This window comes from Aspergillus saccharolyticus (assembly GCF_003184585.1).
Source record: "Aspergillus saccharolyticus JOP 1030-1 unplaced genomic scaffold BP01scaffold_38, whole genome shotgun sequence".
NCBI lineage: Eukaryota > Fungi > Ascomycota > Eurotiomycetes > Eurotiales > Aspergillaceae > Aspergillus > Aspergillus saccharolyticus.
The window spans coordinates 128,622-154,891 of NW_020290648.1; the positions used below are offsets into that span (position 1 = coordinate 128,622).

The 26,270-nt window shown below is 54.6% G+C and overlaps 13 protein-coding genes and 1 non-coding gene across 14 annotated transcripts; 7 read left to right on the top strand and 7 right to left on the bottom strand.

Moving 5' to 3' along the window:
• The first annotated feature begins 32 nt into the window (after positions 1-32).
• BP01DRAFT_359724 (uncharacterized protein) lies at positions 33-2,230 on the top strand. The gene is made up of 2 exons (XM_025575752.1): positions 33-1,490; positions 1,549-2,230. The coding sequence occupies exons 1-2, from the start codon at positions 144-146 to the stop codon at positions 1,777-1,779; spliced, it is 1,578 nt and encodes a 525-aa protein (XP_025428087.1). The 5' UTR covers positions 33-143; the 3' UTR covers positions 1,780-2,230.
• A 160-nt stretch (positions 2,231-2,390) lies between these two features.
• Positions 2,391-3,582, bottom strand: BP01DRAFT_303984 (putative mitochondrial carrier protein; the record flags this gene model as incomplete). The annotated part of the gene is made up of 2 exons (XM_025572140.1): positions 2,391-3,406; positions 3,531-3,582. 2 exons carry the CDS (start codon positions 3,580-3,582, stop codon positions 2,391-2,393), a joined length of 1,068 nt encoding a protein of 355 aa, XP_025428088.1.
• A 1,095-nt stretch (positions 3,583-4,677) lies between these two features.
• Positions 4,678-5,860, top strand: BP01DRAFT_376493 (ceramidase; the record flags this gene model as incomplete). The annotated part of the gene is made up of 4 exons (XM_025576956.1): positions 4,678-4,773; positions 4,844-5,030; positions 5,093-5,609; positions 5,677-5,860. 4 exons carry the CDS (start codon positions 4,678-4,680, stop codon positions 5,858-5,860), a joined length of 984 nt encoding a protein of 327 aa, XP_025428089.1.
• Positions 5,861-6,036: 176 nt separating this feature from the next.
• Positions 6,037-6,966, bottom strand: BP01DRAFT_359727 (putative toxin biosynthesis protein). The gene has a single exon (XM_025575753.1). The coding sequence runs from the start codon at positions 6,926-6,928 to the stop codon at positions 6,131-6,133; it is 798 nt and encodes a 265-aa protein (XP_025428090.1). The 5' UTR covers positions 6,929-6,966; the 3' UTR covers positions 6,037-6,130.
• Positions 6,967-7,941: 975 nt separating this feature from the next.
• Positions 7,942-8,052, top strand: BP01DRAFT_t262. The gene has a single exon. It is a non-coding gene; the product is annotated as a tRNA-Leu (tRNA).
• A 627-nt stretch (positions 8,053-8,679) lies between these two features.
• On the top strand, positions 8,680-11,735 carry BP01DRAFT_359728 (DNA repair protein Rtt107). The gene is made up of 4 exons (XM_025575754.1): positions 8,680-8,859; positions 8,932-9,368; positions 9,424-10,819; positions 10,869-11,735. The coding sequence occupies exons 1-4, from the start codon at positions 8,767-8,769 to the stop codon at positions 11,511-11,513; spliced, it is 2,571 nt and encodes an 856-aa protein (XP_025428091.1). The 5' UTR covers positions 8,680-8,766; the 3' UTR covers positions 11,514-11,735.
• On the bottom strand, positions 11,427-12,482 carry BP01DRAFT_359730 (ESCRT-II subunit protein VPS25). Its single transcript, XM_025575755.1, has 4 exons — positions 12,001-12,482; positions 11,865-11,940; positions 11,632-11,817; positions 11,427-11,525 (listed from the first exon to the last, which is right to left on the bottom strand). The coding sequence occupies exons 1-3, from the start codon at positions 12,373-12,375 to the stop codon at positions 11,705-11,707; spliced, it is 564 nt and encodes a 187-aa protein (XP_025428092.1). The 5' UTR covers positions 12,376-12,482; the 3' UTR covers positions 11,427-11,525; positions 11,632-11,704.
• A 150-nt stretch (positions 12,483-12,632) lies between these two features.
• On the top strand, positions 12,633-14,211 carry trm8 (tRNA (guanine46-N7)-methyltransferase). Its single transcript, XM_025572876.1, has 3 exons — positions 12,633-12,932; positions 13,022-13,209; positions 13,323-14,211. Exons 1-3 carry the CDS (start codon positions 12,757-12,759, stop codon positions 14,063-14,065), a joined length of 1,107 nt encoding a protein of 368 aa, XP_025428093.1. The 5' UTR covers positions 12,633-12,756; the 3' UTR covers positions 14,066-14,211.
• Positions 14,212-14,245: 34 nt separating this feature from the next.
• Positions 14,246-17,619, bottom strand: BP01DRAFT_141788 (LIM domain protein). Its single transcript, XM_025570556.1, has 3 exons — positions 17,227-17,619; positions 15,120-17,116; positions 14,246-15,052 (listed from the first exon to the last, which is right to left on the bottom strand). Exons 1-3 carry the CDS (start codon positions 17,324-17,326, stop codon positions 14,732-14,734), a joined length of 2,418 nt encoding a protein of 805 aa, XP_025428094.1. The 5' UTR covers positions 17,327-17,619; the 3' UTR covers positions 14,246-14,731.
• BP01DRAFT_141794 (uncharacterized protein) lies at positions 17,412-17,951 on the bottom strand. The gene is made up of 2 exons (XM_025570557.1): positions 17,660-17,951; positions 17,412-17,591 (listed from the first exon to the last, which is right to left on the bottom strand). Exons 1-2 carry the CDS (start codon positions 17,815-17,817, stop codon positions 17,498-17,500), a joined length of 252 nt encoding a protein of 83 aa, XP_025428095.1. The 5' UTR covers positions 17,818-17,951; the 3' UTR covers positions 17,412-17,497.
• Positions 17,952-18,501: 550 nt separating this feature from the next.
• On the top strand, positions 18,502-20,478 carry BP01DRAFT_141775 (MCT family MFS transporter). The gene is made up of 2 exons (XM_025570555.1): positions 18,502-18,996; positions 19,060-20,478. The coding sequence occupies exons 1-2, from the start codon at positions 18,781-18,783 to the stop codon at positions 20,365-20,367; spliced, it is 1,524 nt and encodes a 507-aa protein (XP_025428096.1). The 5' UTR covers positions 18,502-18,780; the 3' UTR covers positions 20,368-20,478.
• BP01DRAFT_394502 (exosome catalytic subunit DIS3) lies at positions 20,437-23,816 on the bottom strand. Its single transcript, XM_025578328.1, has 2 exons — positions 23,556-23,816; positions 20,437-23,492 (listed from the first exon to the last, which is right to left on the bottom strand). The coding sequence occupies exons 1-2, from the start codon at positions 23,749-23,751 to the stop codon at positions 20,590-20,592; spliced, it is 3,099 nt and encodes a 1,032-aa protein (XP_025428097.1). The 5' UTR covers positions 23,752-23,816; the 3' UTR covers positions 20,437-20,589.
• A 154-nt stretch (positions 23,817-23,970) lies between these two features.
• On the top strand, positions 23,971-25,209 carry BP01DRAFT_418219 (carbon-nitrogen hydrolase family protein). Its single transcript, XM_025579311.1, has 5 exons — positions 23,971-24,044; positions 24,117-24,209; positions 24,262-24,545; positions 24,602-24,680; positions 24,738-25,209. The coding sequence occupies exons 1-5, from the start codon at positions 24,033-24,035 to the stop codon at positions 25,092-25,094; spliced, it is 825 nt and encodes a 274-aa protein (XP_025428098.1). The 5' UTR covers positions 23,971-24,032; the 3' UTR covers positions 25,095-25,209.
• BP01DRAFT_359736 (uncharacterized protein) lies at positions 25,156-26,182 on the bottom strand. Its single transcript, XM_025575756.1, has 2 exons — positions 25,684-26,182; positions 25,156-25,569 (listed from the first exon to the last, which is right to left on the bottom strand). Exons 1-2 carry the CDS (start codon positions 25,941-25,943, stop codon positions 25,482-25,484), a joined length of 348 nt encoding a protein of 115 aa, XP_025428099.1. The 5' UTR covers positions 25,944-26,182; the 3' UTR covers positions 25,156-25,481.
• Between the last annotated feature and the right edge of the window lie 88 nt (positions 26,183-26,270).

Here is a 26,270-nt window from a genome sequence, read left to right on the forward strand (position 1 = left end):
CCCCCCCCCCCCCCCCCCCCCCCCCCCCCCCCCCGCCTTTTAACGGTCTGAGTCTATCCAGCCCACACAAACCCTCAGTTCATGAAACCATAAGCTGTCAACACGATACTATCAATCATAGAAATTCCTGGGAAAGCAAGACCATGGGTTCTCGACGACGTCATGTCCTCCTCACCGATTCCGAATCGGAGTTCTCCGAGTCGGATATCTCGATGATGGAGTATCCCGGCCGCAAAGTGAGCCATCGTCACCGCTCCGTCTCGCGGCACCGGCATTTCAGCCCGGAATACAGCAGCAGCAATGCCTACCTCAGTCCCGTGCTGCACAGCGATGCGCAGCAGCACCTGCACCGCTCGGCCTCGACGGGCGCCCGCCGCCGCTCCGACCGCGACCGCCACCACCGCGATCACAGCCAGCACCCGGTGGCCGTTATCGTCGACGTCAACAACCACAACGACACCAAGTCCGACAACAAAACGGACACCAAGACTGACGCCAAGACCGACTCCCGCAACAAGAGCGCCACCAAGCAACGCAAGGCCGAGCACCGCCTCCAAAACAACTACAACATGGACTATGACGAGTCCGAGGATGAGACCAACCTCCGCAGCCACCGCCGCCGCCCGCGCTCCAGCACCGCCAGCATCTCCCGCGAGGCCTCCCCGCGCGCCGGCCCCGCCCCGCAGATGATGCCCGGTCGCGACCGCGACTTCGAGCTCGTCATCGATCAGCGTCTGCTGGAGCGGAACGATGCCCGTCAGGACATGGAGCTGTTTCGTCAGCAACAGGAGATCGAGCGGCTGGAGCGCGAGTTGGCGCGCCACCGCGAAATCCGCCAGCACCAGCAGGAGTATCGACCGCACCAGGAGGTGCGCATGCTCAAGGAGGAGGAGGACTGGTACGAGGACGAGATCAGTGAGCGGCTGCGGCGTCTGGAGCGATTCGAGAAGAAGCAGCGTATGGAAGAGGAGCAGCGCGAGGTTGAGCATCGCTATAAACTGATCAAGTTCGAAGAGGCCCAGCGGCAGGCCGCCGAGCAGGAGGAGCTCAACCGCAAAATGCGCCAGAAGCGACTCGAGGACTTGCAGCGCAAGATCGACGAGGAGGAGGAGCGCGAGCGCATCAAGAAAGAGATCAAGGATGAGGAGGCCCGGCGGATCCTCGCCGAGCAGGAGCGGGCGCGCAAAGAGGCCGCCATGAAGCAGGCTGCCATCGAGGAATGGAAGCTGGCCGAGGAACGCCGGATGATGGCGGAGCGCGAGGAGAAGAGGCGCCGTGATCACGATTTCAATGAGCGGTTGCGACTCGAGTTCGGCCACGATGAGCGCGAGCTCGAGGAGATGCTCAGGAAGAAGGACAAGAAAGAGAAGAAGGAAGAAAAGGAGGAGAAGAAAGAGGAGGAGAAAAAGGAGAAAAAAGAGGAGAAGAAGGAGAAGGAAAAACTCCCGGAGCCTGAACCACCGCACCACCAGCGGGCCACCTGGATCAAGGTATGTCACCCAGCCCTCCCACACTTGAAAAATGACAATCGAGTTGACATGGCTCTAGGTTCACCGCAAACACCTTCTTCCTGACACCCTGATTGCCTATCGTCTGCCATGGGACTGGGACGACGTATGTCAACCCCTGCTTTTCCCCCAGCTCACAATCAAGAAGTACCGACTAACCCCAACCCACAGCTCGACAGCAACTACATTATCATCAAGCAGTGGATCTCTGAGGACTTCCAGGAAGAGCTCTTTGCCCACACGCGGCGGTTGCGCGAAGGCAAGCTTGTGACCCAAACATCCAGCACGCTGACCGAGCTCAAGGTCAACGACAGAAAGAAGAGTGACAAGATGTACCTTGTCCGGAAAAAGAACCCGGGCGGCCGGGCCTGGATTCTCACTTGATTCGAGCCAGGCCCCAACCGTCCTGATATAGAAGAACATGCCACCTTGAATTTATGATACCACGACACGACCTGCCTGCTTGACGTCCTTACGAGATTTGGTATCACCGGCCCTTCTCCTTATATTCTCGTGTTATTTCTTGTTTCCTATCAATCGTTTCGAGAAATCTCATTATCAAGTTTGTGACAGATGAGAGTTTTTGATGATTTTTTCCATTTACCATATCATGAGTTGGGATTCTGAATGCTTTTTTTGTTGTCATGCCAAAGGAGTTGTTAACATATGATACATTTGCATTTCCGACGCAGCCAGGAGAAACAATTCACCGAACAGCCTTTCCATCTATAAAATTCGTAACGAGGGGGAAAGAGATCCCCGAGAAAAGAGAGAGAAAGAGAGAGAGAGAGAGAGAGAGAGAGAGGTCAAAAATTGTAGGCAGCGCCTTCTACCCACGCTGCTGTATATAGTTCGTTGTTGTAAATAGTAAGATAGCCAGGATCAAGGGCGCGACGATGCCCCCTGCGCCGCCCACTGGACCTCAGCGCGAAGAATCAGCTCCTCATAAACGGTCCACGCGAGCGCAGAGCTCAGCGCCTTCCGCGTGATACGTAGCCCCAACCCGCCGAAGAGGCTCCGCACTCCGTCCTCGCGGACCATCAGCCGCGCGGCGCGCATCATATTCCCGTACCGACCCGGCATAAGCTGCAGACGCGTCTTGACGGCATCGAACGGATTCGTGATCGCTGTCGCCAGACCGGCGGCCAGCCCTCCGGACACGAAATTGATCGACGAGGAGGACGGCGACTTCACGACGGGGCCATTCGCATCTCCATTGTTCTGTGCTTGTGCATGTGGATGAGGAGCTGCCGTCGCCAACGCAGCGAGCCGCCGCTTCAACTGCTCGTAAAAGAGCACGTACAATCCCGCGTAGGGCGCATCCCGCGCCGCCGTCGCCCCGAACCCGCTGAACAGCCCGCGTACGCCCTCCGTGCGCACGATGTCGCGCCCCGCGCTGGCCAGGCTGCGGTACGCGTAGAAATCCGATTCGTACCGCACTTTCAGCACGGTCACGGGCATCATGACGAAGCCTGCGGCGACGCGGGCCGCTGCGCCGGTGGCGAGGTTGGCGGAGTTGGAGAGCTTGGGGAGGGCGGAGGAGGATGAGTTGTGCGAGGATGTGTTGCTGCTGCTACTGCTGCTGGTGGCGGTAGGGATGATGGGGGGACTCGCGAGGAGGAAGGGGATCTCGGTTTGCGCGAGGCCCTGGCGGAGGGAGTTGAGGGATGTGAAGTACAGGGCGGAGCCGAAGCCCGTCCGCAGCGCCGAGGGCAGGGTGCCGCGCCATAGGCCGCGGATCGGGTGCGGGGAGGAGAGAATCGCTTTGAGGGTCGGGAGGAGGGAGGCGGATTGGGATTGTTGGATGCGTGTCTTGAGGAGGTCGGCCGGTTGCAGGAGGATGGAGGAGGTGAGGCCGCTGCAGAGCCCGGCGGCGAAATGAAAGGTGGTTTTTGAGGCTGGTTGGTGAGGTGGGTCGTTAGTGAGGGTTTCTTGAGTATTAGAGGCTTGAAAGAGAGGTGAAGGGAGGAAGAGAGGGCTGAATTGGACGGCACTGTTATATGAGATGACTGGTAGACTCACGGCTGGAGGTCGTTTTCACCTGCGTCACGGCGTAGGAGGCATTGTCCGACATGTCTTGGTCGTCTTCCTCGGGGTCTGCCCTGGGAGACTGTTATGTGATTTAAGTACTTAGGAAGATGTATCGCGGGTGTCGGTTTTATTGAGAATTGAATGAATGGTTCAATGTGTGAATCGGTGAATAATCCGAGGGTTGCTAAACAAGCCGCATAGAAGCGGTCACATTTACGGTGATATAGGCTGTGGCATTTCAGTCGGGCGATAGATACTGTATAAAGAGAGAGAGCAGTCAATATAGGCGCTGAAATATAACGATAGGGCGAGAAAATTGCCTGGAGCAAGTCAGGTACTAAGTTCAGATGGCACCAAAGAAGGTGGGAAAATGAAGCAGAGCAAAGAAAGACGGTGTAGATGAGAATTGAGACTCGGACGGATATTTTGGACCCATCCGAACTTCCTGAAGCGGACACAAGCGGATCTTCTGTGGTGAGGTCATCATTTTTTTCCGGGGGATCCCGCGCAAGGGATCACAATGCAGCATGAGCTTATCAGGGAGTACATACAGGATACTAAGGATGTCACTGTATTACTAGTAGTTATGAGATGCGAGCTAGTGCAATAAGAGAAGAAGAACGGGTTGCACCGCTTCAGATAACCTTGTCTAAGAGGCTCACTCGATTCTACACCTATCTACGGAGCAACGAGCATCCAGCCACCAAAGCTTTTCTCTCGAGTCTAAAAACTTCGTATAATGGAATGACCCAACATGCCTTGAACACTACTATTGGCAACAAGCATATCTCGTGCGGGGAGAAGGGTTGAACGCAGAGGAATGCTGGTCTATGGCCAATCGGCCGGCAATGAAAGCAGGCTGACAGAGTCCGACTGGGCCGGGGGCGGATCACTGGGGGTCTCCGATCGACGTCAGAGAGGGATCGAATTGAAGATGGATGGAGAACTTTCCCAGGCAGCTCCATTTGTCAACCCCAGTCTTCACTAATCTTTCTCTATTCTGTTCTTTCCTTCGGCAGAAGTCTCATAACTGTCATGCTTCTCTGCCTATAGCCCCAGTCTCCTTCCCCTCATCGTCGTATTCGAGAGCTTATCACCGCCCCTCTGCTCTGCGGAGATCTTCCTCCCTCCGTTCATCATGTCTCGATGGGCTTTCCTTCCGAACATTCCGTATCCGCCCTCCAGGTCGGGATACTGGAGCCCGGTCACCTCCACCTTGAACTGGTGTGAAGAGGTCTGCTTGTCTTTACATTCCTGTCGCAATTTCGATGTCAAGGTTCTATGCTAACATGTCTCTTGCCTAGGACTACTATGCCACGATTTACTCCGCCGAGATCGTCAACACCCTGACAAACCTGCTGTTCATGTGGCTTGGGATCAAGGGTATTCGCAGCTGTCGCCGCAATGGACATGACCGAATCTTCGAAGTCGCATACTACGGCTACCTTGTGGTCGGAACAGGCAGCTTCCTCTTCCATGCCACTCTGAAATGCAAGTAAATCCCCCCGCAGCCTCCATACACCCAGAGTACTGACCGGGTTTCTTCGGCTCAGATCCCATGCAACTGGTGGATGAGCTGTCCATGATCTACACCACATGTCTGATGTGCTATGCCTCGTTTTCCTACTCCCGACCCGCGCCCTTTCGCCTCTTCCTGGCCTTCTTTCTGGCCGGCCTGGCCATTTTCATCACCCTCTACTACCACTACCTGCAAGACCCCGTCTTCCACCAGAACGCCTACGCTCTTCTCACCACGGTGGTCGTCCTTCGCAGCATGTACACCATGGAGGTGACGCTGCGCCCGAAGTGGCGCCACTCCACCGAGGCGGACCGGCTCGCGCGCGCCCGACAGGGTCTGCCCGTCCCCAGCAAGGAGCACCAGCACTACGAGAATGTCCGGGATATGAAGACCCTCAAGACCATGTGGTTCATGGTGATTTACGGTCTCACCATGTTCTTGGGCGGATTCGGCATCTGGGGCCTGGACAATGTCTTCTGTTACAAGATCCGCGGATGGCGCCGGGAAGTGGGTCTGCCTTGGGGGATCCTTCTTGAGGGCCATGGATGGTGGTATGTTCTCTTTTGGTGTCATGTGAGAGACCGCAAATCAGCAGCAATACTGACTTAGTCGTCTTAGGCACTTGATGACGGGATTTGGCGCTTACCTGTATATCATCTGGGGGATTTGGCTCCGTCATTGTCTGAATGGTCGCCAGGAGGAGTACCATCTGTGGTGGCCGCACGTTTGGAATTTCCCCGAGGTCCTTCGCACGGGCAAGAAGTGTGCCGGTGAGAATGGCGCGGTTAAGAAGTCCAACTAGATCCGTCATGCTCTCCTATTGATCCCTCTCTGTTTTAGATCAGCCGCTGGAGTGGTTGGGAATTAGGGTGCACTTCCTCGTGCTGTGTGCTCTTTCCGAAAGCATTGCGGGTTGGACACGCTCGAGAAGTTATACTACTCATAGAAAATAAACAAGGTCCACTTGCATCACAAGACATCGGTCTATGTTCCCTATCCTCTCAAGCCTCGCTCAATACAAAGAGTTGCAGCGCAGTAGGCACGTCTAGCGCAAAGCATACAACCCAAGCCCTCACAGCTTCGACTCCTTGGCAGCCTTCTTCGGCCGCTCCGCCCTCGGCACATGCTCCTTCCACCTCGGATCGATCGTGACCTTCTCGATCTTGGATTTTTTGTGCCACTGTTCGCGGAAGGCCGCCTCCTCGGCCCGCCACCGCTGCAGCTCCGCACCTAACCACTCACTCGCCGCCTCCGCGCACTGCACCGGCGCCTCTTGGGCCAAGAGATGCCCGTAGTCTTTGAGATATACATCCTTTACACGGCCCGCCGCCATACCTCCGCTCCCGCCCAGCCCCGTCCCCGTCGCCTGCAACTTATCCTCCATCATACTAGGCAAACACATATCCGACTTCCCCGCGAAAATGTAGCACACACTCGGCCGGAGGTGCGGTAGCATCGCAAACACCCGCGCTGGCTCCGGGCGGTAGAACGGCCACGATCCGCGATGCGCCGGGTTGAGGTCCGGGTGCGTCGTCCGGTCCACGGGCACGTCTTTCCCTGGCGGTCCGTCGTAGTTGGGCCGCGAGAAGGTAAAGACTTCCTGGTGGAGGGTAGTTTTTAGGGTCACGGGGCGAGGGGCTTCGGTTTTGTCTCGCTGCGCATGGGGTTGATCAGGTAGCGGGTGGATTGCTGTGGGGAGGTCGCGGAGGCCGTGCTCGATCCACCGCGAGAGCACCCGCGGGTCCCATGCTTGGTAGAATGGGCTGCGCTTGAATCCCTCCGCGGCGGCTTCGCGGGAGGGCCACACTTCGCGGCGGTAGGTGGAGAGCTGCGTGGTTTTGGCGATGAGTTCGCGCTGGTGGTGCGCCATTTCGAGGTGGTCTAGCTGGGTGGATTCGCGTTGGATGACGGGGTCGAGGAGGACGAGAGTGTGGATCAGGCGTGGGTGCATAAGGCATAGTTGAGTCCTTGGTTTTTGGGTTAGTAAGAGGCACAGGAGTGCGGTACTGGTTGGGCTTGGGGTTCTTACAGGTGTGCGCCTCCCATGCTGTGGCCTATGCCGACGATGGGTCGGGGCATCTCCTTGCGCTTGACATTGAGAAGGTGCAGAAGATCTCTCGGGTGATCGAACCAGCTGGCTGTTTGCGATGCGCATGCAGTCAGTGAGTGATGGTGGCTGTAGTTATCGGGATGGGGAGATCGGATCACGTACGGTCATTTCCGAGCAGGTCTTCGTTCAGCACACTGCTCTGGCCCTGGTGCGCTACATCTGCCATCCAGATGCTCCGGATGCGAAAGCCGTTCGCTTTTGATCGCGCATAGATCTCCTCCCACAGAGGCTCGTATAGTTCCTGGCGGCTACATGTGAGCCTTCTTCTAGTATTTGCGGTGCCCTTGAGGCGCAGTCTAACCAGTGGTAGCTGATTCCGCACCTTCGTACCTTCGGGAAGCCATTGGCATGTGCAGCGAGAATTGTTACGTCCCCGGGCTGAGGGTTGGGATTGTCCAATGGGATATACTGTTTTATTGCAAGGTTGAGGACATCCTCCTGCTCGTAGGCCGTGGCCGCGGGATACTCGCGGATATGTTGACATTCGACCGTGTGCTCGACTATCCGAAAAGGACCGGAGGTCACTGGTGATGATGATGGGGTTGACATGGTGAATGTCGGTCGCTATGAAGATCTATGCAGGGACATCCGTACGGCGGGGCTATACATATATACCGGTCTAATCAGTGCCTCGGAGCGTGGAGAAGGGAGGCTATTTCCCCAGAACGGAGTGATGAACTGCCGGGGAGGAAGCATGAGCCGAGGTTGTCTGGCTTGCATCTTATAGATTAGTTCATATATGATTACAGAATGAGATCTTCGTCACATCACCAGGCAAGATGGCCGAGTTGGTCTAAGGCGTCAGGTTAAGGTTACCTTAGCATGCAGCTTCACAGCTTCCTGATCATCGTAAGATGGCGTGGGTTCGAATCCCACTCTTGTCACATCTTTTTGTATCTTTGCACCTTCCCAGGTCACTGACATACTACATGTGTAGTCCAAGTGTGCGTGCTTTTTTGGTCCTTCCGATGTCTTAATGATGGATTGGCAAATTCGTTCTGATGTGCCCCAAAGTGGTTGGCATGTTTATTGGGTCGGATTCACCAACAAAGAGCAGTATACGTATCGGGAAAGAGTTAGATATACGGCGGGCCTGCCGACTCGTAGTCCAAGCAGGACCTTTGTCCCTCGTAACCCTTAGAATCACGATCGCCTTGGCTATGTTGCTCAGTAACGTGTTCATCCGCTAGCGTATGTAGCTGGTCAAACGTGGAAATTCACAGCTGCGATCCGGTCATCCAGCTGTGTTACGAGAAAGCTGTGGGACCTTGGACTTAGAAGTATATCTGTGTCTACAGCTTCACAATGCACCCACTATTTCAAGCCATTAAAGATTACTACACACGCACATGGTAGTTACCATAAATATTGACGGTGGACACATGCTTCGCCATCATCGACGATTCCGTGATACACCTTATCTACACGTGACGTGGTGTCGTGCGGCGCGTCGGCGCGTCGCATTGCAGAACCACGAGTTTCAGCTGCCACTCCAATCTTCTCAGCACATACATCATTCCAAATATCCGTCGCCCGAATCCACGGTCGCTTCACCTTAAATTAAAGAATACATACAGACAAGAGTCCCAGCTCCCACCATGGGGGATCCAGGTGCGGAGATTCAACTCTTCAACCAATGCAAGATCTGTATCATATGCTCCAAAGATCTCCCTGCCGATACGGCGCATCAAGTCTGTCGCCACCCTTACCTGTGCGCTTACATCCACCGAAAGACACCATTGCTGACCCTTGGTCGTTTATAGTACGCGTTCACCTTCGAGCAACATGGCGGAGAGACCGTTATATACGAGTCACCCGCCGAGTTCCCTCCTCTCACCGAATTCACACATCTCATGAGCTGCACCATCGACTTCCCCGCATTTGACGCCGCCAATGACGCCCTCATCCCTATAGTCAAGCCCAGCTGGCTTCAGGCATGCCTCCAGAAGAGAAAGCTGGCAAACCCACGCCAATATAGCCCAGATCCCAGACTGTTTCTGAACGACGTGGTGGTGACATGCGGTGACATCCCGGAGGGCGACAAGGAGGCGATCATTGGCGGAGTCCTCGCCAAGGGCGGACTGTATAGCCCCAGAGTTTCTCAGCCGGTCACCCACTTGGTTGACCTGACTGCCGACTCGGACAAGGCTCGCCTGGTGATCGCGAAGAGACTGAAGATCAAGATTGTCTTGCCCCACTGGTGAGGTGACCCAAAGTAAAGTACATCGTAACAGGTCTAACGAATATACTTGTAGGTTCGATGACTGCCTCAAACTAGGACGACGAATCGACGAGCGCCCCTACCTTCTCCCCGACCCCGAGATCTTGCGTGCGGCACCTGACGCTCCCATACGCTCTGCAGAAAACCGAGATATTATCGGTGCATCGACGCCCGACCCTGCCAACCTCCCAGCGGCAGTGCAGTCTCTGACAGTCTTTGAAGGGAAGAATATTATGCTTGCTCCGGACCTTGCAATCGGATCTCGTCTGTCCGGCTCCATTGAAGATATTATCAAGGACGGTGGGGGCTTTGTTGTCTCTGACATATCGACCGCAGATATTCTGATCTGCCGCTATAGAGAGGGGTTTGCCTATCGCATGGCCTTTCAATTGAACAAAGACATTGGCAACCTATCCTGGCTCTACCACCTGATGACATACAACACCTGGACCTCTCCTCTACGGCGACTGCTACACTACCCTGTTTCACGCAAAGGTATCCCAGGATTCCATGGGTTTAAGATCAGCCTTTCGAACTATGTTGGCGAAGCCAGGAGCTACCTAGAGCACCTGATCACGGCCACGGGTGCTGAATGTACGAAGACCCTCAAGCAAGAAAACACACACCTGGTGACGGCCCACGGACACAGTGAGAAATGCGCCGCGGCGAAGGAATGGGGCCTACAAGTCGTCAACCACCTGTGGCTGGAGGAGAGTTATGCGAAGTGGAAGCTACAACCAGTCTCCGATCCCCGTTACACGCACTTTCCCAAGAGAACTAATCTGGGGGAGGTTGTGGGCCAGACTCGACTGGACAAAGCCGTGCTTGAGAACCAGCTATTCCTCGAGAACAACAACGCAGCACAGGCACCAGCAAGCCTGCGACCAGTGATGCAGAACAAGGACCAGAACACTATGACTTCTTCCAAGACGGCGAAACATGTTCAACAGTCCTCTGCAAAGGCTACCGAGTCCGAAAGTGAAGTTCCGCGCATGTCGGGCGTTACCCCACGGGCTGCGGATAAGTCACGCAAGATCATGGAGCCTCCTCCGTTGCAGACGCCTGCTCGGACTCGACTCACATCCGAAGGGAAAGAGAATGACACGCCGTCAAGCACCAGCAGTCGCAAGTCAAAGGAGGTTGCTGCTGCTCGACTCCATGAGCTTGCACCGGACATGGCGCTGTATGAAAAGGAGAAGAGGCGTGTTGGGGGCGTGATCCACGGTGGTCGAAGAGTGTCAGACGAGGATCGCGTGGTCCTCAACCCCAGCAAGAAGCGTGTGTCTATGGAGCCTCAGGAGGAAAGTGATGATGGCGAGACGGTAGATACGAAGAGGCACAAGAAGTCTAAACCTCCAGTCGCAATGCACCTATTGATCACTGGGTATCAGAAATGGGTTAAGAACCCGAAGACTGAAGATTCTGACAAGGTATGTTTGTTTTTTGATCAATTGGAACTTCAGCTCTGACCATACATAGCGGCAATTACGTGATCTTGGAATCTTAGTCGTCCAAGACGCAAAAAAATGCTCTCATCTTGCCGCCCCATCTATCCTGAGGACACCCAAGTTCGTCAACGCACTGGCCTACGGTCCCGTCATCATGAACATCGAGTTCATCACGCAGTGTCTCAAGCAGAACGCCCTCCTCGACCCCGCGGATTACGCCCTTCAAGACAATGCTTCTGAGGAGAAGTACGGATTCAAGCTTGAAGATGCAAGGGCCAACGCCAAAGCGAACAAGAACAAGCTATTGCATGGGTATCAGATCTACTGTGTAGAGACAATCCGCGGTGGATTTGATGCATTCAAGTCCATTGTGGATGCCAATGGTGGACAATGCACTCTTTTCCGCGGTCGGGTCTCATACCGATCACAAAGAGAAGAGAATGAAGACAGCTCGGGTGAGGATGTTCCCCGCCGCAAAGAGGTTTATCTTCTGAGTAGCACGGAGTCAGACCAAGTTAAAATATGGCCTCGCTTCCGAAGCATGGTTGTGAGTACCGGCAAAACGCCACGGATTGTTCGCGTGGAGTGGCTTCTGGATATGGCCATGTCTCAGAAGCTCCATGCGGTGGAAGAGTACGAGCTGAGTGAAGAAATGGTCGAGATTTCGCGACAGTAAGTAGGTCGGGATCTGTATGGTGTTAGGAGTGCTGCGTCTAAGCGTCTTTGTTGGTTTGAAAGAAGCGATGAGAATCACCCTCCAGGTCGCTCACCTGGGACCTTTGTAGATGACTTACATTTTGCATGAAAATAGCTTGTTGTACCTACAATCGATTTGTCCGGATATTCGGGACAGAGGAGAGGACATGTTCAGAAGAATTTGACACCTTCTTGGCCGTCACCGCCGAATACCTGTGCCTTGCCTCGTTTTACAAGAACATTGAGACACTTGAGCATCACGTCCGTATCCATACCATGCCATTCTAGACGGTCAGTCTTTCCCCATACGACTAAAATGTGCGCAACATACCTTGTGACATTGTCCCCTCACCCTCTACCAGCTCATACACCGTCAGAACCACGTTCTTCTGCCCCGTATTCTCCACCTGCGTCACTGAAGTCAGCAAACATGCACTGCCCCAGCGTGTCCCACCAATTCCACCTACCCAGTCAGCCACGATTCCTGCCCATTCCTCAGGCCTCTTCCACCAGATGCGAGCCACGTTCTTGCTGCTCCCGTCCAGCCACTCCGCCCGCTGCCCCCCGCCGCCTTCCTCCTCCTCCTTGGTCATCCAATCCAGCACATCCCGCGCATCTTTCATGGACAGCCGTTTCCTCAGCGCCGCGTTGTAAAATAGAGGACTCTCAATGGCGTCGCTCAGCGTCAAGCGGTAGGTGCGGTGATGACGACACCAGGACTGGACCAGGGCGGACCATTTTTGCAACTGGGAGGTGCGCGTTGCGCTGTTGGGTTGCGGGGTGAAGAAGGGTGGGAAGGAGTAGGTGGAGGGGAATTGGAAGGGAGGTGCTGCTGCTGACATTGTCTCTGGGGTATGATGTCGCAGTAGAGGTAGTGGAGAGATCTGGAAAGTCACTGATATGACGAATTGTAAAGGGTTGAATGGTGGTTGTTTCTTCTGGAGTCGACTGACTGTCGACTGACTGATAACTAGCTGGTGACTTGGTTCACACGATATCGATAAGCAAAGGCGGGCGGCGACGGCAGCAGCCCCGCGACGGGGAGCTAAACTCAACTTCCCGCTCCGCTTTGAGAATTTTCCCGCTACGCTCCGTCACCGTTCGTTCTCTTCTTTCCCCTTGCACCATCTTGCAATTGGACTAAGTATCTTCCGAGATCATCGCCACGACCTTTGTACTAGACTTATATATTTCCTCAAGACCTGACGGCAACAACAAGCACAATGACTCCTCCGCCAGCCAAACGCCAGAAGCGCGATGAGTATCGCAAGCAGGCGACCGCTGCGAACCCCGAGGGCAGCAGCGAGACCGGCCTCCCCACTCGGGTCAAGCTGCCCAAGAAGAAGTTCTACCGTCAACGGGCGCACGCAAACCCCTTCTCGGATCATCAGTTGCAGTAGTATGTGTGGCCTGGCGGTCTGGCGGTCCCTGTTTTTTTTTGCAACCCACCAAGGAACTGGGTCGCTGATTATATTCTCTCTTCAACAGTCCCCTCAGCCCGGCGCACATGGACTGGGCCTCGCATTTTCCCGCATACGTGAACCCTGATCCGACGCAGACGAATCTGGCTGGCACCCGCAAGCTGTTGAAGGATGTGGAGATCGTGGATATTGGGTGTGGATTCGGTGGTTTGCTGGTTGGTCTTGCGCCATTGCTGCCGGAGACTTTGATGGTTGGTATGTATCACTGGCCTCATTGTCATTCTTGTTACGACCGATCTTCTTTGCGCTCACCTTCGTATGCTTGACTGCATCATGAGTAAGGGCTAATCCTGTAATGACACCAACAGGCATGGAAATCCGCGTCTCCGTCCTCGACTACCTGACCACCCGTATCCAAGCCCTCCGCGCCCAACAACAGCAACTTCAATCCAACCAGTCCTCCACCTCAACCTCCAACACGACTACCACAGACACTACTCAAGCTGCGACAGAAGCCCCCGAAGCCTCCGCGACAGCAGCAGAGGAGGCCTCGACCACCCCCTCAATGGAGACCGACACCCCCACTGAAACCCCCACCACCAACAACGATCCCAACACTGACAACACCACCGACACCACTACAATTGTCCCCGGCGGATACCAAAACATCACCGCGATCCGCAGCAATACCATGAAATTCTTCCCCAACTTCTTCGCCAAGCACCAACTCTCCAAGATCTTCATCTGCTTCCCGGACCCCCACTTTAAGGCCCGCAAGCACAAGGCCCGCATTGTCTCCGAGACCCTCAATGCCGAATACGCCTACGCCCTGCGGCCCGGCGGCCTGCTGTACACCATCACCGACGTCGAGGAGTACCACCACTGGGTGCTCCGGCATTTCCGCGAGGGCGAGGACGAGGAGTCCGTCCACGGCGCCGCCGGCTCCGTCAAGGAGCTGTTCGAGCGGCTGACCGACGAGGAGCTGGCCCAGGATCCCTGTGTGCGGGTCATGAGCGAGGAGACCGAGGAGTCGAAGAAGGTCACGCGCAACAAGGGGAATAAGTATGTCGCCGTTTTCCGGAGGAAGGAGGATCCAGTCTGGCCTGCCTAGGTTGTTCCGGTGGAGACATTGGACAGCGAGCGGTGGGTGAGTTGGGAGTTGATCCATTCTCTTCTTGTTCTTCTTCTTGGCAAGAGGCGGATTGGGTGTTAGATGGTTAGATAAAAAGTTTATATAGATGAATTGTATATGCTTGGTGGTTTGAGATTCAAGTTCGGCTACGGGTTTTGGTAAGACTGACCCTGTAGCTATCTGTAGTGAGAAGTTGCCAGGTCTTTGGTCTAGTCTGGAAACTGGACTGGCCCTTTCAAAGAGAATAAAGGTTGTAAGATTGGAATAAGACTTGAGGAGCTCGAAACAAAATGCGCAAAATCCAGATTCAAAGGAGCACGGCCGTCACACAAATATCAAATAACATCATTCTCACGCTCATACAGCATCCCGAACATACTGCGTGCTAAACTCCCGCTCACTGCTATGCAATCGACATGGTGGATTTATAGTTCGAGACGGCGACAATGTGAGCAACGATTATAGTCAAAAATGAGCAAGGTGGCGCTAGGCCCGGATAATCAGCAGTTGTGTCTCATTCAATGGACAGCACTGCGAGGTAGCTTATGGAGACCCCGGCTCCCATCCACCTCAGCAAAAGCAGAATGTAGCGCGTCTAGCGAGGAATCAAACCAGGATTCCCACGCTGGCTTGATTGCCAATATCTCAAGGAGACGCTTTCAGTCGAATGCCCTCGCATCGCTCACACACGGCGAGCTGGACCGGTCCTCCGATGATACGACCCTTGGCCGTGCGCTTGGGCTCGCCCTCGCGGACAAAGTACCGACCGTCCGGGCCGAACCCATCGCCGCACTCGTGACAGACGAAGCATTGATCATGCCACTGTCCCCCAATAGCAGAGATCACCACGTCGTCCAGGACAGGCTTTTTGCAGCCCAGGCAGCGAGGGGCGGTACGTCGGGAATGGCATTGCAAGCACCATGCAAAACCGTCCTTTTCCACGAATGGCTTCTCTGAGCTGAAGGGCTAGTTGACACGAAAGCTATGTTAGCACGTACAGGACTCAATAACGGGGAAAGGGGGTTTTCCATACATCACCACATTCAGCACAGAAGAAATGGCCGACATGCCACTCGGCTCCGCACGCCACAACCACTTCCCCCTCAATCGGAGTCTTACAGCTCTTACACCTTGGGCTGAACAACTCGTGGAAGTCAAGGTGGCAATAGAATCTCAATGCATGAGCCTCCTCGTCGTCGGCCGGTGATTCGGCTAGTCGCTCGGCTCTTTTCGCATCGGGCTCTTGGTAGAACGCCACGCATTCAAGAGCTGTTTGACAATGATGGCACACAAAACATTCCGGATGGAATCGGGTACCAGCAGCAGTCACGATCTTTCCAGCAATCGGGAGAGAACAGCTTTCGCATTTTGCCGTGGGAACCCCAGAGCGTGTATAAGCCGACAACCAACGACTGGGTGAGGCCGCGGCGATCTTGGGAAGGGGCCGTTTAGGGGCTGCGTCGCTCTTAAGCGGAGACGTTGATGGTTTGACGGCTATTGTAGAGCTTCGATGAGAATTGGAAATTTCGGAGAGGGTAGGCTCCTTATCATCCGGCAGATTAATGACCGGTACGGACGGTGCTTCGGACACTTCAATCGTGGGAGCTGGAGGTGGCGGTTGAGGCGCAGCGTCCCAGCCTTTGTCGCGTTTAGGAGGATCTGGTGCCTCGGTGGGTTTCCACTTGGGATCGAAGCTCACGATAGGTCGACCAGCACGATCGCTTACTGCGGTGGGCATTGGGAGCCTCGTGCTGCGGTCTCTGAGCTTCTTGCTCGTCGCGGCTCGAAGCTCTTCACTTCGGATTTCAAGGCCATCTTTCATCGGCACGGGCTGCTGTTCTGTCTCAGTTGCACGCGGCGCTTCTTGGGAGTGAGGCTCGTTCGTAGTATACTCAAGGTTCCTCATTTGACTTGGAGGATTCTTGTGGATCTCGAAGCGAGAGAGCTTATCAACGAAGGAGAGACTACCAAAGCGACCGGGTAAAGGGCGGGATCCGCGAGGAAGGGCATTCCGAGGTTTGCTCCTTAAAGCAGATGAGTCTGACCTAGAGAAAATCGAGCGAGCACCTTCATCCTTCTTGGGAGAAAGATGAGGCTCTTCGTAGATTTGGTCATTGGGATTTCTGAAGATGCCTTTCGAAGTTTCGTGTCTGGCATTTGCCTGGCCTAGCCCATGAGTATCGCTTGAGTTCACTGACGTCTCACCCTCTCGAGGGAGTGCAAAGTCGACTTTCATGCCCCTTCGCAGGCTTCCTCCCTTGGCCGGGCTTTGCGGCGGGCTTGTTCCTTCTTCCCATATTGGCTGCGTTTCTTTATCAAATGTGGACTTTCTATCGATTCCCCGGGAGCCGCTCGTCCCACTATTACTGACTGTCGACCCCTGGAAGACAAGTCGACGACTATCCCTGCGGGCCGTTGGGGAGCTAGGACCGCCATTTTGAGAAGCGAAGCCACTTCTTGGCGGACTTTGTTGAAGATCTTGCAGGTCGGGGTTATGATAAGGCGCATATGGATTCTTATACGGTAGGCCCGGATGTTGATGCATCCAGACCAGTTCAGTAGCCTCATCTTGAGCGGCGGCGTGCAGATCAAGTTCGTCATTGAGATCCATTCCCTGTAATGCATCACGCAACGACCGTGCCTCTTCTTTCTCTATGCGTCTTTGGGGATTTTGACGATATGTAGGTCGCGTGGGAATCTGTTCCACGCGAGAGAAGGCTCGCGCTGGAGATACAGTCTGCCTAATCGGAACAGTTCTCGGTTCCTGAACTAATGGGCGCCCGGTAGGACCTCCCAAAGAAGAGGCAGGTCTATGGTTAGACAGTGAGCTGGTGGCCCGGGGGAATCTGGCTTCCGTGGTGGGTGGACTAGACTGCATCCTCATGGAACCATAAGATGACATCGCAGATGCCGCTCGTGGAGGTAGGTCGTCATGGGGATTAGTAGGAGCTGCAGCAGATCTTGCAGGCAGCGGTCTGGATCCACCAGGACGTGTAGGACGATTAGTCCGCAGATCTTTCAAATAGGTCGCTGTGTATTGAAGGTTAGCCCGACGACGTCCCATTGACGTGATGATAGCCTGGATGATGCCAAAATGCTAGAGAACCGAGATAAGCCTTTACGCGGCAACGTAAACATACCAACTTGGTCATCGGACATATAAGTCGGTCCAGGAGGGGAGAACTTTCGTTGGCCATCCTTGGACTTTTGGAATTGAGGCCTATGCATCATACTGGCCATGGAGATTTCTGTTGTTGAGGAATCATAAACAACAGGAGAATATTTGGACGAGAGAAGGGGAGGAGTCCGATTGATGAGTTGGCTGCACCAGGCAAGAAGGGCTATGAAGTCAGTGTCTATTATAGCCGAACAGGGCCAATAAGAGGCGGAAAGGTGGCTGGGGCAAGTGGATCAAATGGCCAAGCTGGAATGAACTAGACAGATCCGATCAGCCCAAGTCGATAATGTTGCTTGTTTCAGGACGGTGTCAGAGGAATGGAGATTGCTGCAATGGATACTATTAGTTAGACTAGCTAGTGTGCATCGACGATCGAAGGAGGGGGGGAAACTTGCTCCCTTGTCAGTAGGAAGAATAGCAGCAGTGGCAGCAAGGGGAGGGAGGAGATATGAGGTACCGTGGAGATTAGACTGGCACGATAACCAGATAGTCGGGAATTTTTCCTCAGGCACCTCAGCCTCACCCAAGCTGAGCCCAGCTGAGCTCTGACCATCAATGATGATGATGATGATGATGATGATGATGATGGTGATGATGATTATTGATCCATCATCACCCGGGACAACCAGGTACGGTACTGTTACCGGTCGGGCCCACCAGTTACTGTAAGGCAGCGGTCAGGCATTGAAACAAACACGTCAAACACACCAAGCAAATGCAATCGGAGCGGATTGAAGGCCAGCTTTGTAAGGCCATACGAGGTAGAAAGAGGGCATTGAGAATAGTTTATCCTCTGCTGCTTGCGGATTCTTCCTACTGTCATGCAGCCGCACGTGGCGTTCGAGGGAATATCATCAACAACAATCCTGGATTGCGCAACTCTATACTCCGTACATCGATTTGCCCTTGGTTTGACCCAGCCGTCAACCCCGGATTTGCATTCCAATGGTGGGGATGATGGAGCTGCTGTCAGTCTGTCATCACTTCTCCCCGCAAATCATCTCACTGGCGCAATGCACCGAGGCTATGTACTCGTCTGTCCTCCTCCCCGGTACTCCGCACCGGGTCAATCGGCACAGCAGGACCCTTTTCACTGAGCCCAGATGCTGTCCCCATGCCTGCCAATGGTTCTTGACCCAATAATGTTTCTGTTCGAGTCGGACAGCTCGCCGACTATCTCGCCTTCCACACTTTTTGACTAGTTGGAATTGAGCCCAATCTTGTTAGTAGTTAGGTGAATGAATCAATGACACATCGTTCGCTTCAGACTCTGCCTTTGCTTGAGCCTTTGCTTTGGCTCAAATCTCTTGCACCCTTGGAGATGCGCTTATTCTCCTCTTCCTAGCCTTCTGTTTGCACTCTTCTCCTTTGCTCAGGGCGGGGGTTGATTCGCATCCGGAATAAGCCTGCATTTGCCTTCTTGTTTAAGGATCTGATTTAAAGGTCAACCGGACGAGATCTAGTCCCATGCTTCTTGCTTCTCAACTCTATTCTTGCTGGCTAGATGTGATTGATCATGACAGACAATCCTCCCGTTGACATGATCCATTCACGAGAACATGATGGTGGTCCGAACCTAGAACTTCCCTCTGACCTTGATCAACCACCACAGTCGGCTCCGCTAGACGCAGAGTCGAAGTATGAGCAAGACGTTCCCCCTGATGGAGGATACGGCTGGGTCTGTGTCGCTTGTGTGTTCTGGATCAATGCTCACACCTGGGGAATAAACAGCGTCAGTAGTCATTACTGGCAAGATAGCGTGAAGGAACCTCCGATGGCTAACCACTTGGCACAGAGTTACGGCGTGTTTCTCTCCTACTACCTCTCTCACGACGTATTTCCCAACACCTCCGACCTCTCCTACGCCTTCACTGGAGGCTTAAGTATCTCGTGTGCGCTCCTCGTGGCCCCGGTGGCTACGTACCTCATCCATGTCTTCGGCACCCGATTCACCCTCAATCTGGGCGTCTTCTTCGAAACGCTCTCGCTCATCGGCTCCTCATTTGCAACACAACGATGGCACATCTTCCTCAGCCAAGGTGTCTGCTTCGGCTGGGGCATGGGTTTCCTTTTCGTCGGGACCGTCGGGATTATCCCGCAGTGGTTCTCGCGGCGCCGCAGCCTCGCGATGGGAATCAATGCCGCCGGCTCCGGTCTCGGAGGACTCATGTACTCTCTCGCCGTCGGCGCCATCATTCCTCGCCTAGGCCTGGCCTGGGCCTTCCGCATACTCGGCATCATCGCCTGCGTTGTCAATCTGGTGTGCGCCAACCTCCTACGGGACCGGAATCAAGCTGTCGGCAGCCGCCACCAGCCCTTCGCGCTGCCGCTGCTCAAGCGGCCGGAATTTCTCCTGTTCCTCGGCTGGGGCGTTTTTAGTATGCTCGGCTACGTGGCTCTGCTCTTCAGCGTCGCCAACTTCGCCCTCTCCGTCGGTCTCACTTCCCACCAGGGCAGCGTGGTCAGCGCCCTTCTGAACCTCGGCCAGGGTCTCGGCCGCCCCTTCGTGGGCATGTTCAGCGACCGTCTGGGCCGCATCAACATCGCCACCTTCCTCACCTTCCTGTGCGGCCTCTTCTGCCTGGTCATCTGGACCTTCGCGCGCAGCATGGGCGTCGTCTGCTTCTTCGCCGTGCTCGTCGGCACCGTCGCCGGCACCTACTGGGCGACCGTCGCCCCCGTCGCGAGCGAAATCATCGGCCTCCGCGATCTTCCCAGCGGATTGAGCATCACCTGGTTAGTGCTGGTAGCCCCCTGCACCGTGTCGGAGCCGGTCGCCCTGCTGTTACGCGACAATCACGCCCGGGACGCGGTGTACCTGCGCGTCCAGATCTTCACTGGGTTTATGTACATCGGCGCGGCCTTGTGTCTCTGGGTAGTGCGGGGGTGGAAGATCGCGGAGTTGGCGCATGCCGCCGCTGCAGAGCACACGCCGGGTGGATCGTCTCCTGCGACGGGGGTAAAGGGTGCTGCGAAAGCATCCAAGATCGAGGATACCGCGGCGGGGCCGGAAGCCCAGCCAGCTCCCCACAGGGCACCGAAGTGGAGTCTATGGTCTTCCTTTAGTCTTCTGCGTCGGATGGTTTCGTTGCAAAGAGTATAGTCTATAGTTTTTTTCTAGGGATGAAGACAGAGAGGCCCATGTATCTCTAAAGATAGAATTTTATATTAACCACAATCAACACCCATACAGTAACGTACAGTCATCCTACGAAAGACACCTTTAGACGCCCAAGTTCCTTTCTTGAATTGTGCCAAGTCATAAATGGACGGAAACTAACACTTTTTGTTTTTTATCTTGTCTTCTCTTTGTGAAGTATATCCTCTAAGCGCCCAGAATCAAGATCCGGACTCTGCGCTTCCCAGCACCGCGACCACCTTCCTCCTTGACGGAGCTGACATTGACCTTGACCTTCTGGAACAGCTCAACCGTGACGCCTTGCTCTGCATCAGACTGGCCCTTGTCCGAGACGCGGAGGGTGTACTCCTCGCTGTCGAAGTCGCTCTGGCGGCGGACGACGAGCTCGCGGCGCTCGGCGACGGTGCGCAGGGCGGCGTCGCGGGGCAGGACAAAGTCCTCGAGGCGAACGACGCCCTCGATGCCGAAGCGGGGCACGAAGACGACGACGCCGTTCTCGAACACGCGCATCACGTAACCTTCCTCCTCAATGCCGCCGTCGACGCCGTCGGCGGCCATCTTCTCGCCGCGCGCCTTGAGCGCCTGGCCGACGTAGTACTCGATGCTGGCACGACCCGCGAATTGCGCGTTACGGTGCCGGTAGTTGATGTTGCGGCAGATGTCCTCCAGTCGGTTGCGCGTCATGACGCCCTCTACGACGGCGCGGCCGTCCTCGCCTTCGTAACCGATCGCTGACGCTAGTTGGCGGTGGACGAGCAGATCAGCGTAGCGGCGAATCGGGGATGTGAAGTGCGTGTAGATTGGCGAGGCGAGACCGTAGTGGCGGAACTCTGACTCCGCGTGGGCACCCGCGCAGAAGTACTCGGCCGAGGTCATGCAGCGCGTGGCCAGGATGCGGACCAAGGTGTTGAAGAAGGGGTTCTTCTCGTCGACGCACCGGTCAAGGGAGTCGGCCAGTGCCCGGGAGCTGGAGACGTCGAGTCTCATGTCTCGCTTCTTGACGAGCTGGTTGATAAGTTCTTCAAAGTTCTGCGGGGGAGGGGTGGCGTGGCGGCGGAGCATGGCGGTCTGGGAGAAGGTGCTGTAGATCTTGGTGGCGACAGTGATGTTGGCGTGAAGCATGAACTCTTCAACGAGGCTGTTTGTCTCGAGCATGGCCTTGGTCTTCACATCAGCAAGGGGATCGCCAACTTCGTCGTTGTCCGCCTCGATGCGGACTTCAGGAGAGGCGAGGTTCAGAGCACCTGCGTCCATACGCTTCTGTCGGAGGATCTTGGAGAAGCGCAGTAGGGTGCGCATGCTCTCGGTCAACTCGTCAGTTTGTTTCGGGTCGTCAATCCGCTTCTGAGCCTTCTCATAACTAAAGGCTTCGCGAGACCGGATAACAGACTTGGTGAAATCCGCGGAAACTACCTCCGCATTGGGGGTCATTTCCCACAAGACGGAGAAGGCATACCGCTCCACATACGGCTTGAGGGAGCAAAGGTCCGTACCGAGCAAGTGTGGCAACATGTCAATACGTTTGTCAACCAGATAGACTGTTGTTCCACGCTGCGAAGCCTCAAGGTCCATCGCGTTGTTAGGCTTGACGAAATGTGAGACATCGGCGATGTGAACACCGACTTCGAAGTTGCCATTGGGCAATGGTCGTGCATGCAGAGCGTCGTCAATATCCTGACAGCCAGGCGGATCGATACTGCAGATAAGGAGATCTCTGAGATCTCTCCGGCCCTTCCAGCCAATATCCTCTTTGTTTGCAGGGACTTTCCAATCATGGCCTTCTGCAGGAAGGCAGTCCAAAACAACCTTGGGGAAGGGCTTGTACTGAACATCATACTCAAGTAACAAAGCCTCCGTCTCAGCTCCCTTGGTTTCCAATTCTCCCAATGACCGGATGAAGTGTCCGGTAGGGTATCGTGAATCGCGATCCCAGGCGTCAATAGTAACCAAGATACGCTGGCCCATAAGATCAGCAGCTTGCCTAGTGCGAAGTCTGATCTTCGGCACACGTTTATCCATGGGCAGAACAAAGACATTTTGCTGTCGACGGCTTGAGCTGGTCTGCGAGCCTGCTGAACCTGAATCAACATGACCAACGTATTGGCGCCAGTTCCGCTTCATCACACCGACAACCTTGGCCGTCGGCTGTGGCCTGCCCTCAGAAGTCTTTCCGTGGGCTTTCTTGACCTCCTCCTGCAAAGCTCTCCGTTCTCTGTCGGTGACAACAGCCTCGTTGTCCTCGGCGTCCGGGTTGTCGTTCTTGGTTACAGCTTCCTCATCGACGAGCTTCGTCGACGGTGTTTTCCACTGGTCCTTAGGCAGCACCTCAATCACGACCACATCTCCAGAGATAGCTCGGTTACTGTTGTCGCGACCAAGGATCAGCAGGGGCTTGTCGAACGCCGGAACATTGACCGAGCCCTCCAAATAGTTGTATGGCGAGACGTTGAAAACACCCTGATGCAGTGTTCCCGCTCTGATTCCCGTCTGAAGTTTCGACATAGTATAATATTCCGGGTAGAAGAGCTCTCCGCGTGCGCCCTTTGCTTCTCTCGCCTCTCTCGATTCGTTAATCATGTCCAGCAATCTGTCGGAGTCGTCCAAGCCCGAAACGTAATCCGTCAAGGACAGCGCTGTGATACCCTCCTCCTTTGACTTCCGTAGATTTTCCTTGTCGTCGGTAATGACAACAATAGCCGGGATCGACCGCTCTTTCTTGCCCTTCTTGGCCGTGGACTGCAGATGTTCCTGGTACCACTTCGCCACAGCTCTCACGGCTCGGTCATTTCTGTCGTTGATCGACTCGTCGGGGCCACGCCGGATATGGGTCTCCAAGCGAAACTCGTTGAAGAAGAGATAGAAGCGCTTCTCGTCGGTCTTGATCAGTGCAAGCAAGCGGTTGTAGAGGGGAAGAGACTGGTTTCGCAGCTCCTCAAGGACGGTCTGTAGAATAACGACATCGTAGAAAGCCCCAGTATGTTCGAAGAGGTCCATTCCATTCAGCAGCGCATTCGTGTCGGGGACGAGGTAATGGCCGCGCGGGAAAGCTTTGGTGCCCGCGGGTTGTTCGGACAGGACGAACGGCGAAACTAAAGATTCGTCGCATTAGCCACTTTCACCATTAACGAAGGAGCCGGAGTCATCGGACTCACTATTTCCATTCGCATCTGCTGGCGCGACTGACGGGCAGACCGAGCAAAGCTTCGATGAGCACGGGATGTCCTGTCTTAGATAGAGCTCGCGGACGATCTTCTGCACCTTTCCACTTTTCGTGGACCGAACGAAGACTTTGCTGGTGACATTTTGAGCCTGTGGGTTCGAAGAGAGGTCCCTCCGTAAGCTCTTCATCTTGCCTGAATTGCGACTGCACCTAGAACAGCCCTGTGATTTATTTGCTGAAAGCCTGGCTGGTGGGCTGGGTGGTTGCTGTCGGGGAGGTTCGCCCATTTCTGACGATTTGAAGCGGGATGGCAATGGCGGCGCCCAAATCGGGAAAGTCTGCCGACGTGATTGCGGGCATCTACTGGCGGGTGCCGTATAAGAGGGCATACTTCACCATCATCCCACTTGAAACCTGCCATCATTTGGATTCGCCCACGGAGTAATCAAGTCTAGACCATCTGGGAAATATGGTTCTCGCAGTAGGCATTCGGTTTGACCTCTCATGTTATCCACCGCATCAAATCACTGATATACATGCCTCGATGCTATAGGCCGTGGGTCAATTATGTTCGACTGCGAGTCTGACAGCCAACCTGGCGCAATGCCAGACGCTGGTCCGAAAGGCAGCTGCAGCTGGTGCAAAAGTGAGGCCACTGATGCTGAGCCCAATAGTCATCATTAACCAAGCTACATCAGGCGCTGTTCCTTCCCGAAGCCTCAGATTATATTGGCTCATCGCCTGCTGAAACGATATCTCTTGCACGGAGCGTGCAAGATAGTGAATTTGTCCTAGGTCTACAGAAGGAAGCTAAACAAGCCAAGCTTCATATCAATGTTGGCATTCATGAACCAGCCTCGAATGGCAGGACGAAGAACACACTCATTTGGATCGATGACACCGGTGCCATAACACAGCGCTACCAGAAAGTTCATCTGTTCGACGTCGATATCAAAGGCGGGCCAGTATTAAAAGAAAGCGCGTGGGTTGACCCCTCCTGATACTAGCTGGCTATAGTTCACTGACCTTCATCTCCAGGAGTGTCGAAAAGGGCATGGAGATTCGGCCGCCTTTTGAAACGCCTATTGGGCGCGTGGGCCTGTCTATCTGTTTTGACGTAGGTCATGTATTGACAACGTCCAGCCATGTTCAGTCTAACTCATAGTTCTCCAAGCTGCGCTTTCCGGAGCTAAGTCTGGCTTTGAGACGACAAGACGCCCAGGTCATTGTTTACCCATCAGCCTTTACTGTCCCCACCGGTAGAGCACACTGGGAAACTCTCCTGAGGGCCAGAGCCATCGAAACACAGTCATATGTGGTAGCAGCTGCACAGGCAGGGCCACACAATGAGAAGCGGATAAGCTATGGCCACTCGATGATTGTGAATCCTTGGGGAGAGGTGGTAGCGAAACTCGGGGATGAATACGAGGAGCCGCAAATTGCTGTGGCTGACATCGACCTGGACCTGCTCGCCAAGGTTCGGAGAGAGATGCCCTTACTCAGACGTACAGACATATATCCGCAGGTATAGAGAATCCCAGAAACAGTTGAGATAGCCTTGCACCTGATTCCCAGTCATTTCGAGGTATGAACGTGATTGGTATATGAAAGATAATCGCACCCTCAATTGAACGGATTCTAGGGACAATTGCAAGAGTTTAGGTTGACCCAAAAGCCTTGTAGATTTTCTCTTCCGCTCCTAACCTCATAAAGCGACCCAATGAAAGGATATAAGATGACAAGATACACGCAGGTAACAGGAAAGAAAGAAAAGAAAAGCGAACAGTAAACTAGAAAACCCTGTCTAGGATCGGACCGGTAAGTGCCTGAAAACACGTGTAACCATTCAATCAAAACCGTCTTCCACGCCCGGCCAATCTATGTACAAAGTACAAGGGAGAACTCGAATTTGTGCGCTTCAGTTGCGCTGGGTCTTGTCAGGATCCTCAAGGATACCCTCGGCCTCCAGCCGCCGGCGAGCCTCTTCGAGAGCCCATGTTTGTATCCTAAGGAACGTGTCAGCGAAGACGAGCAAAGAACCCCACCCGGAAACTACGATGGAGCTCGGTAGGACAAGAAAGCGAGCGGAGAAGCTCAGAAGTGACGGGGGTTTGACGTACGAAGTGTCGGGCTTGAAAACATATGCGACACCAGTAACGAGCAGACTGCCAATGAATCCGTAGTACCACAGGTTCTCCCAGCCTTCCTTCTGATATTTCTGGCCGGGCTTTAGGCCAAAGAGGTATCCGGTCGGGGGGTCGTAGTGGTCACCGTGGTCGGCGGCACGAAGGTTGCTGCGGGTCGAGAAACCCTGAACATTCTGAGCCCGGAGGGTAGAGCAGCGGGCGCGCAGGCAGGACGACAATGGGCGAGCAGACATTGTGAGTGTGGCGTGTATCTGTTGAGGTTGGAGGAACCCCAAGCTGGACAATATGGGACAGGCGGTGGCGGGTGAAGATCCCTGTCTTAGGGCAACGAAGCAAGGGCTTATGGCACGAAACACCGAATCCAAACAATCCGGTCGACCAGCGATAGCAAGTGTCGAGTCAATTGAGCGACTTCGGGATTGGACTTCTTTCGTCGGAGCGGTAGGAGGAGCTTAGGTGGAGGGGTGACGAGACGGACGAGCGGTTGATGTTCAGAAGCCGCAAAAGGCCGATGACTTGCTGGGGTCACAGCCGCTAGTCCAAATTGGGCAAATTTCCCG

Bases quoted from the DNA above. Each gene is read 5' to 3' on its own strand.
- BP01DRAFT_359724 (XM_025575752.1), top strand. From the start codon at position 144: ATGGGTTCTCGACGACGTCATGTCCTCCTCACCGATTCCGAATCGGAG. The intron at 1,491-1,548 runs GTATGTCACCCA...ACATGGCTCTAG, and splicing joins AGCGGGCCACCTGGATCAAG to GTTCACCGCAAACACCTTCT.
- BP01DRAFT_359727 (XM_025575753.1), bottom strand. From the start codon at position 6,928: ATGGCGCACCACCAGCGCGAACTCATCGCCAAAACCACGCAGCTCTCC.
- BP01DRAFT_359728 (XM_025575754.1), top strand. From the start codon at position 8,767: ATGGGGGATCCAGGTGCGGAGATTCAACTCTTCAACCAATGCAAGATC. The intron at 8,860-8,931 runs GTCTGTCGCCAC...GGTCGTTTATAG, and splicing joins CTGCCGATACGGCGCATCAA to TACGCGTTCACCTTCGAGCA. The intron at 10,820-10,868 runs GTATGTTTGTTT...GACCATACATAG, and splicing joins AGACTGAAGATTCTGACAAG to CGGCAATTACGTGATCTTGG.
- BP01DRAFT_359730 (XM_025575755.1), bottom strand. From the start codon at position 12,375: ATGTCAGCAGCAGCACCTCCCTTCCAATTCCCCTCCACCTACTCCTTC. The intron at 11,941-12,000 runs GTAGGTGGAATT...TCAGTGACGCAG, and splicing joins CAGGAATCGTGGCTGACTGG to GTGGAGAATACGGGGCAGAA. The intron at 11,818-11,864 runs GTATGTTGCGCA...CTGACCGTCTAG, and splicing joins TGAGGGGACAATGTCACAAG to AATGGCATGGTATGGATACG.
- trm8 (XM_025572876.1), top strand. From the start codon at position 12,757: ATGACTCCTCCGCCAGCCAAACGCCAGAAGCGCGATGAGTATCGCAAG. The intron at 12,933-13,021 runs GTATGTGTGGCC...TCTCTTCAACAG, and splicing joins TCGGATCATCAGTTGCAGTA to TCCCCTCAGCCCGGCGCACA. The intron at 13,210-13,322 runs GTATGTATCACT...TGACACCAACAG, and splicing joins GCCGGAGACTTTGATGGTTG to GCATGGAAATCCGCGTCTCC.
- BP01DRAFT_141788 (XM_025570556.1), bottom strand. From the start codon at position 17,326: ATGGCCAGTATGATGCATAGGCCTCAATTCCAAAAGTCCAAGGATGGC. The intron at 17,117-17,226 runs GTATGTTTACGT...TTCAATACACAG, and splicing joins TATGTCCGATGACCAAGTTG to CGACCTATTTGAAAGATCTG. The intron at 15,053-15,119 runs GTATGGAAAACC...CGTGTCAACTAG, and splicing joins TCTGTGCTGAATGTGGTGAT to CCCTTCAGCTCAGAGAAGCC.
- BP01DRAFT_141794 (XM_025570557.1), bottom strand. From the start codon at position 17,817: ATGGTCAGAGCTCAGCTGGGCTCAGCTTGGGTGAGGCTGAGGTGCCTG. The intron at 17,592-17,659 runs GCAAGTTTCCCC...TATCCATTGCAG, and splicing joins TTCTTCCTACTGACAAGGGA to CAATCTCCATTCCTCTGACA.
- BP01DRAFT_141775 (XM_025570555.1), top strand. From the start codon at position 18,781: ATGACAGACAATCCTCCCGTTGACATGATCCATTCACGAGAACATGAT. The intron at 18,997-19,059 runs GTCAGTAGTCAT...CACTTGGCACAG, and splicing joins ACACCTGGGGAATAAACAGC to AGTTACGGCGTGTTTCTCTC.
- BP01DRAFT_394502 (XM_025578328.1), bottom strand. From the start codon at position 23,751: ATGAAGAGCTTACGGAGGGACCTCTCTTCGAACCCACAGGCTCAAAAT. The intron at 23,493-23,555 runs GTGAGTCCGATG...ACGAATCTTTAG, and splicing joins AGCAGATGCGAATGGAAATA to TTTCGCCGTTCGTCCTGTCC.
- BP01DRAFT_418219 (XM_025579311.1), top strand. The intron at 24,546-24,601 runs GTGGGTTGACCC...CTTCATCTCCAG, and splicing joins CCAGTATTAAAAGAAAGCGC to GAGTGTCGAAAAGGGCATGG. The intron at 24,681-24,737 runs GTAGGTCATGTA...TAGTTCTCCAAG, and splicing joins GCCTGTCTATCTGTTTTGAC to CTGCGCTTTCCGGAGCTAAG.
- BP01DRAFT_359736 (XM_025575756.1), bottom strand. From the start codon at position 25,943: ATGTCTGCTCGCCCATTGTCGTCCTGCCTGCGCGCCCGCTGCTCTACC. The intron at 25,570-25,683 runs GTACGTCAAACC...CACGTTCCTTAG, and splicing joins GTTTTCAAGCCCGACACTTC to GATACAAACATGGGCTCTCG.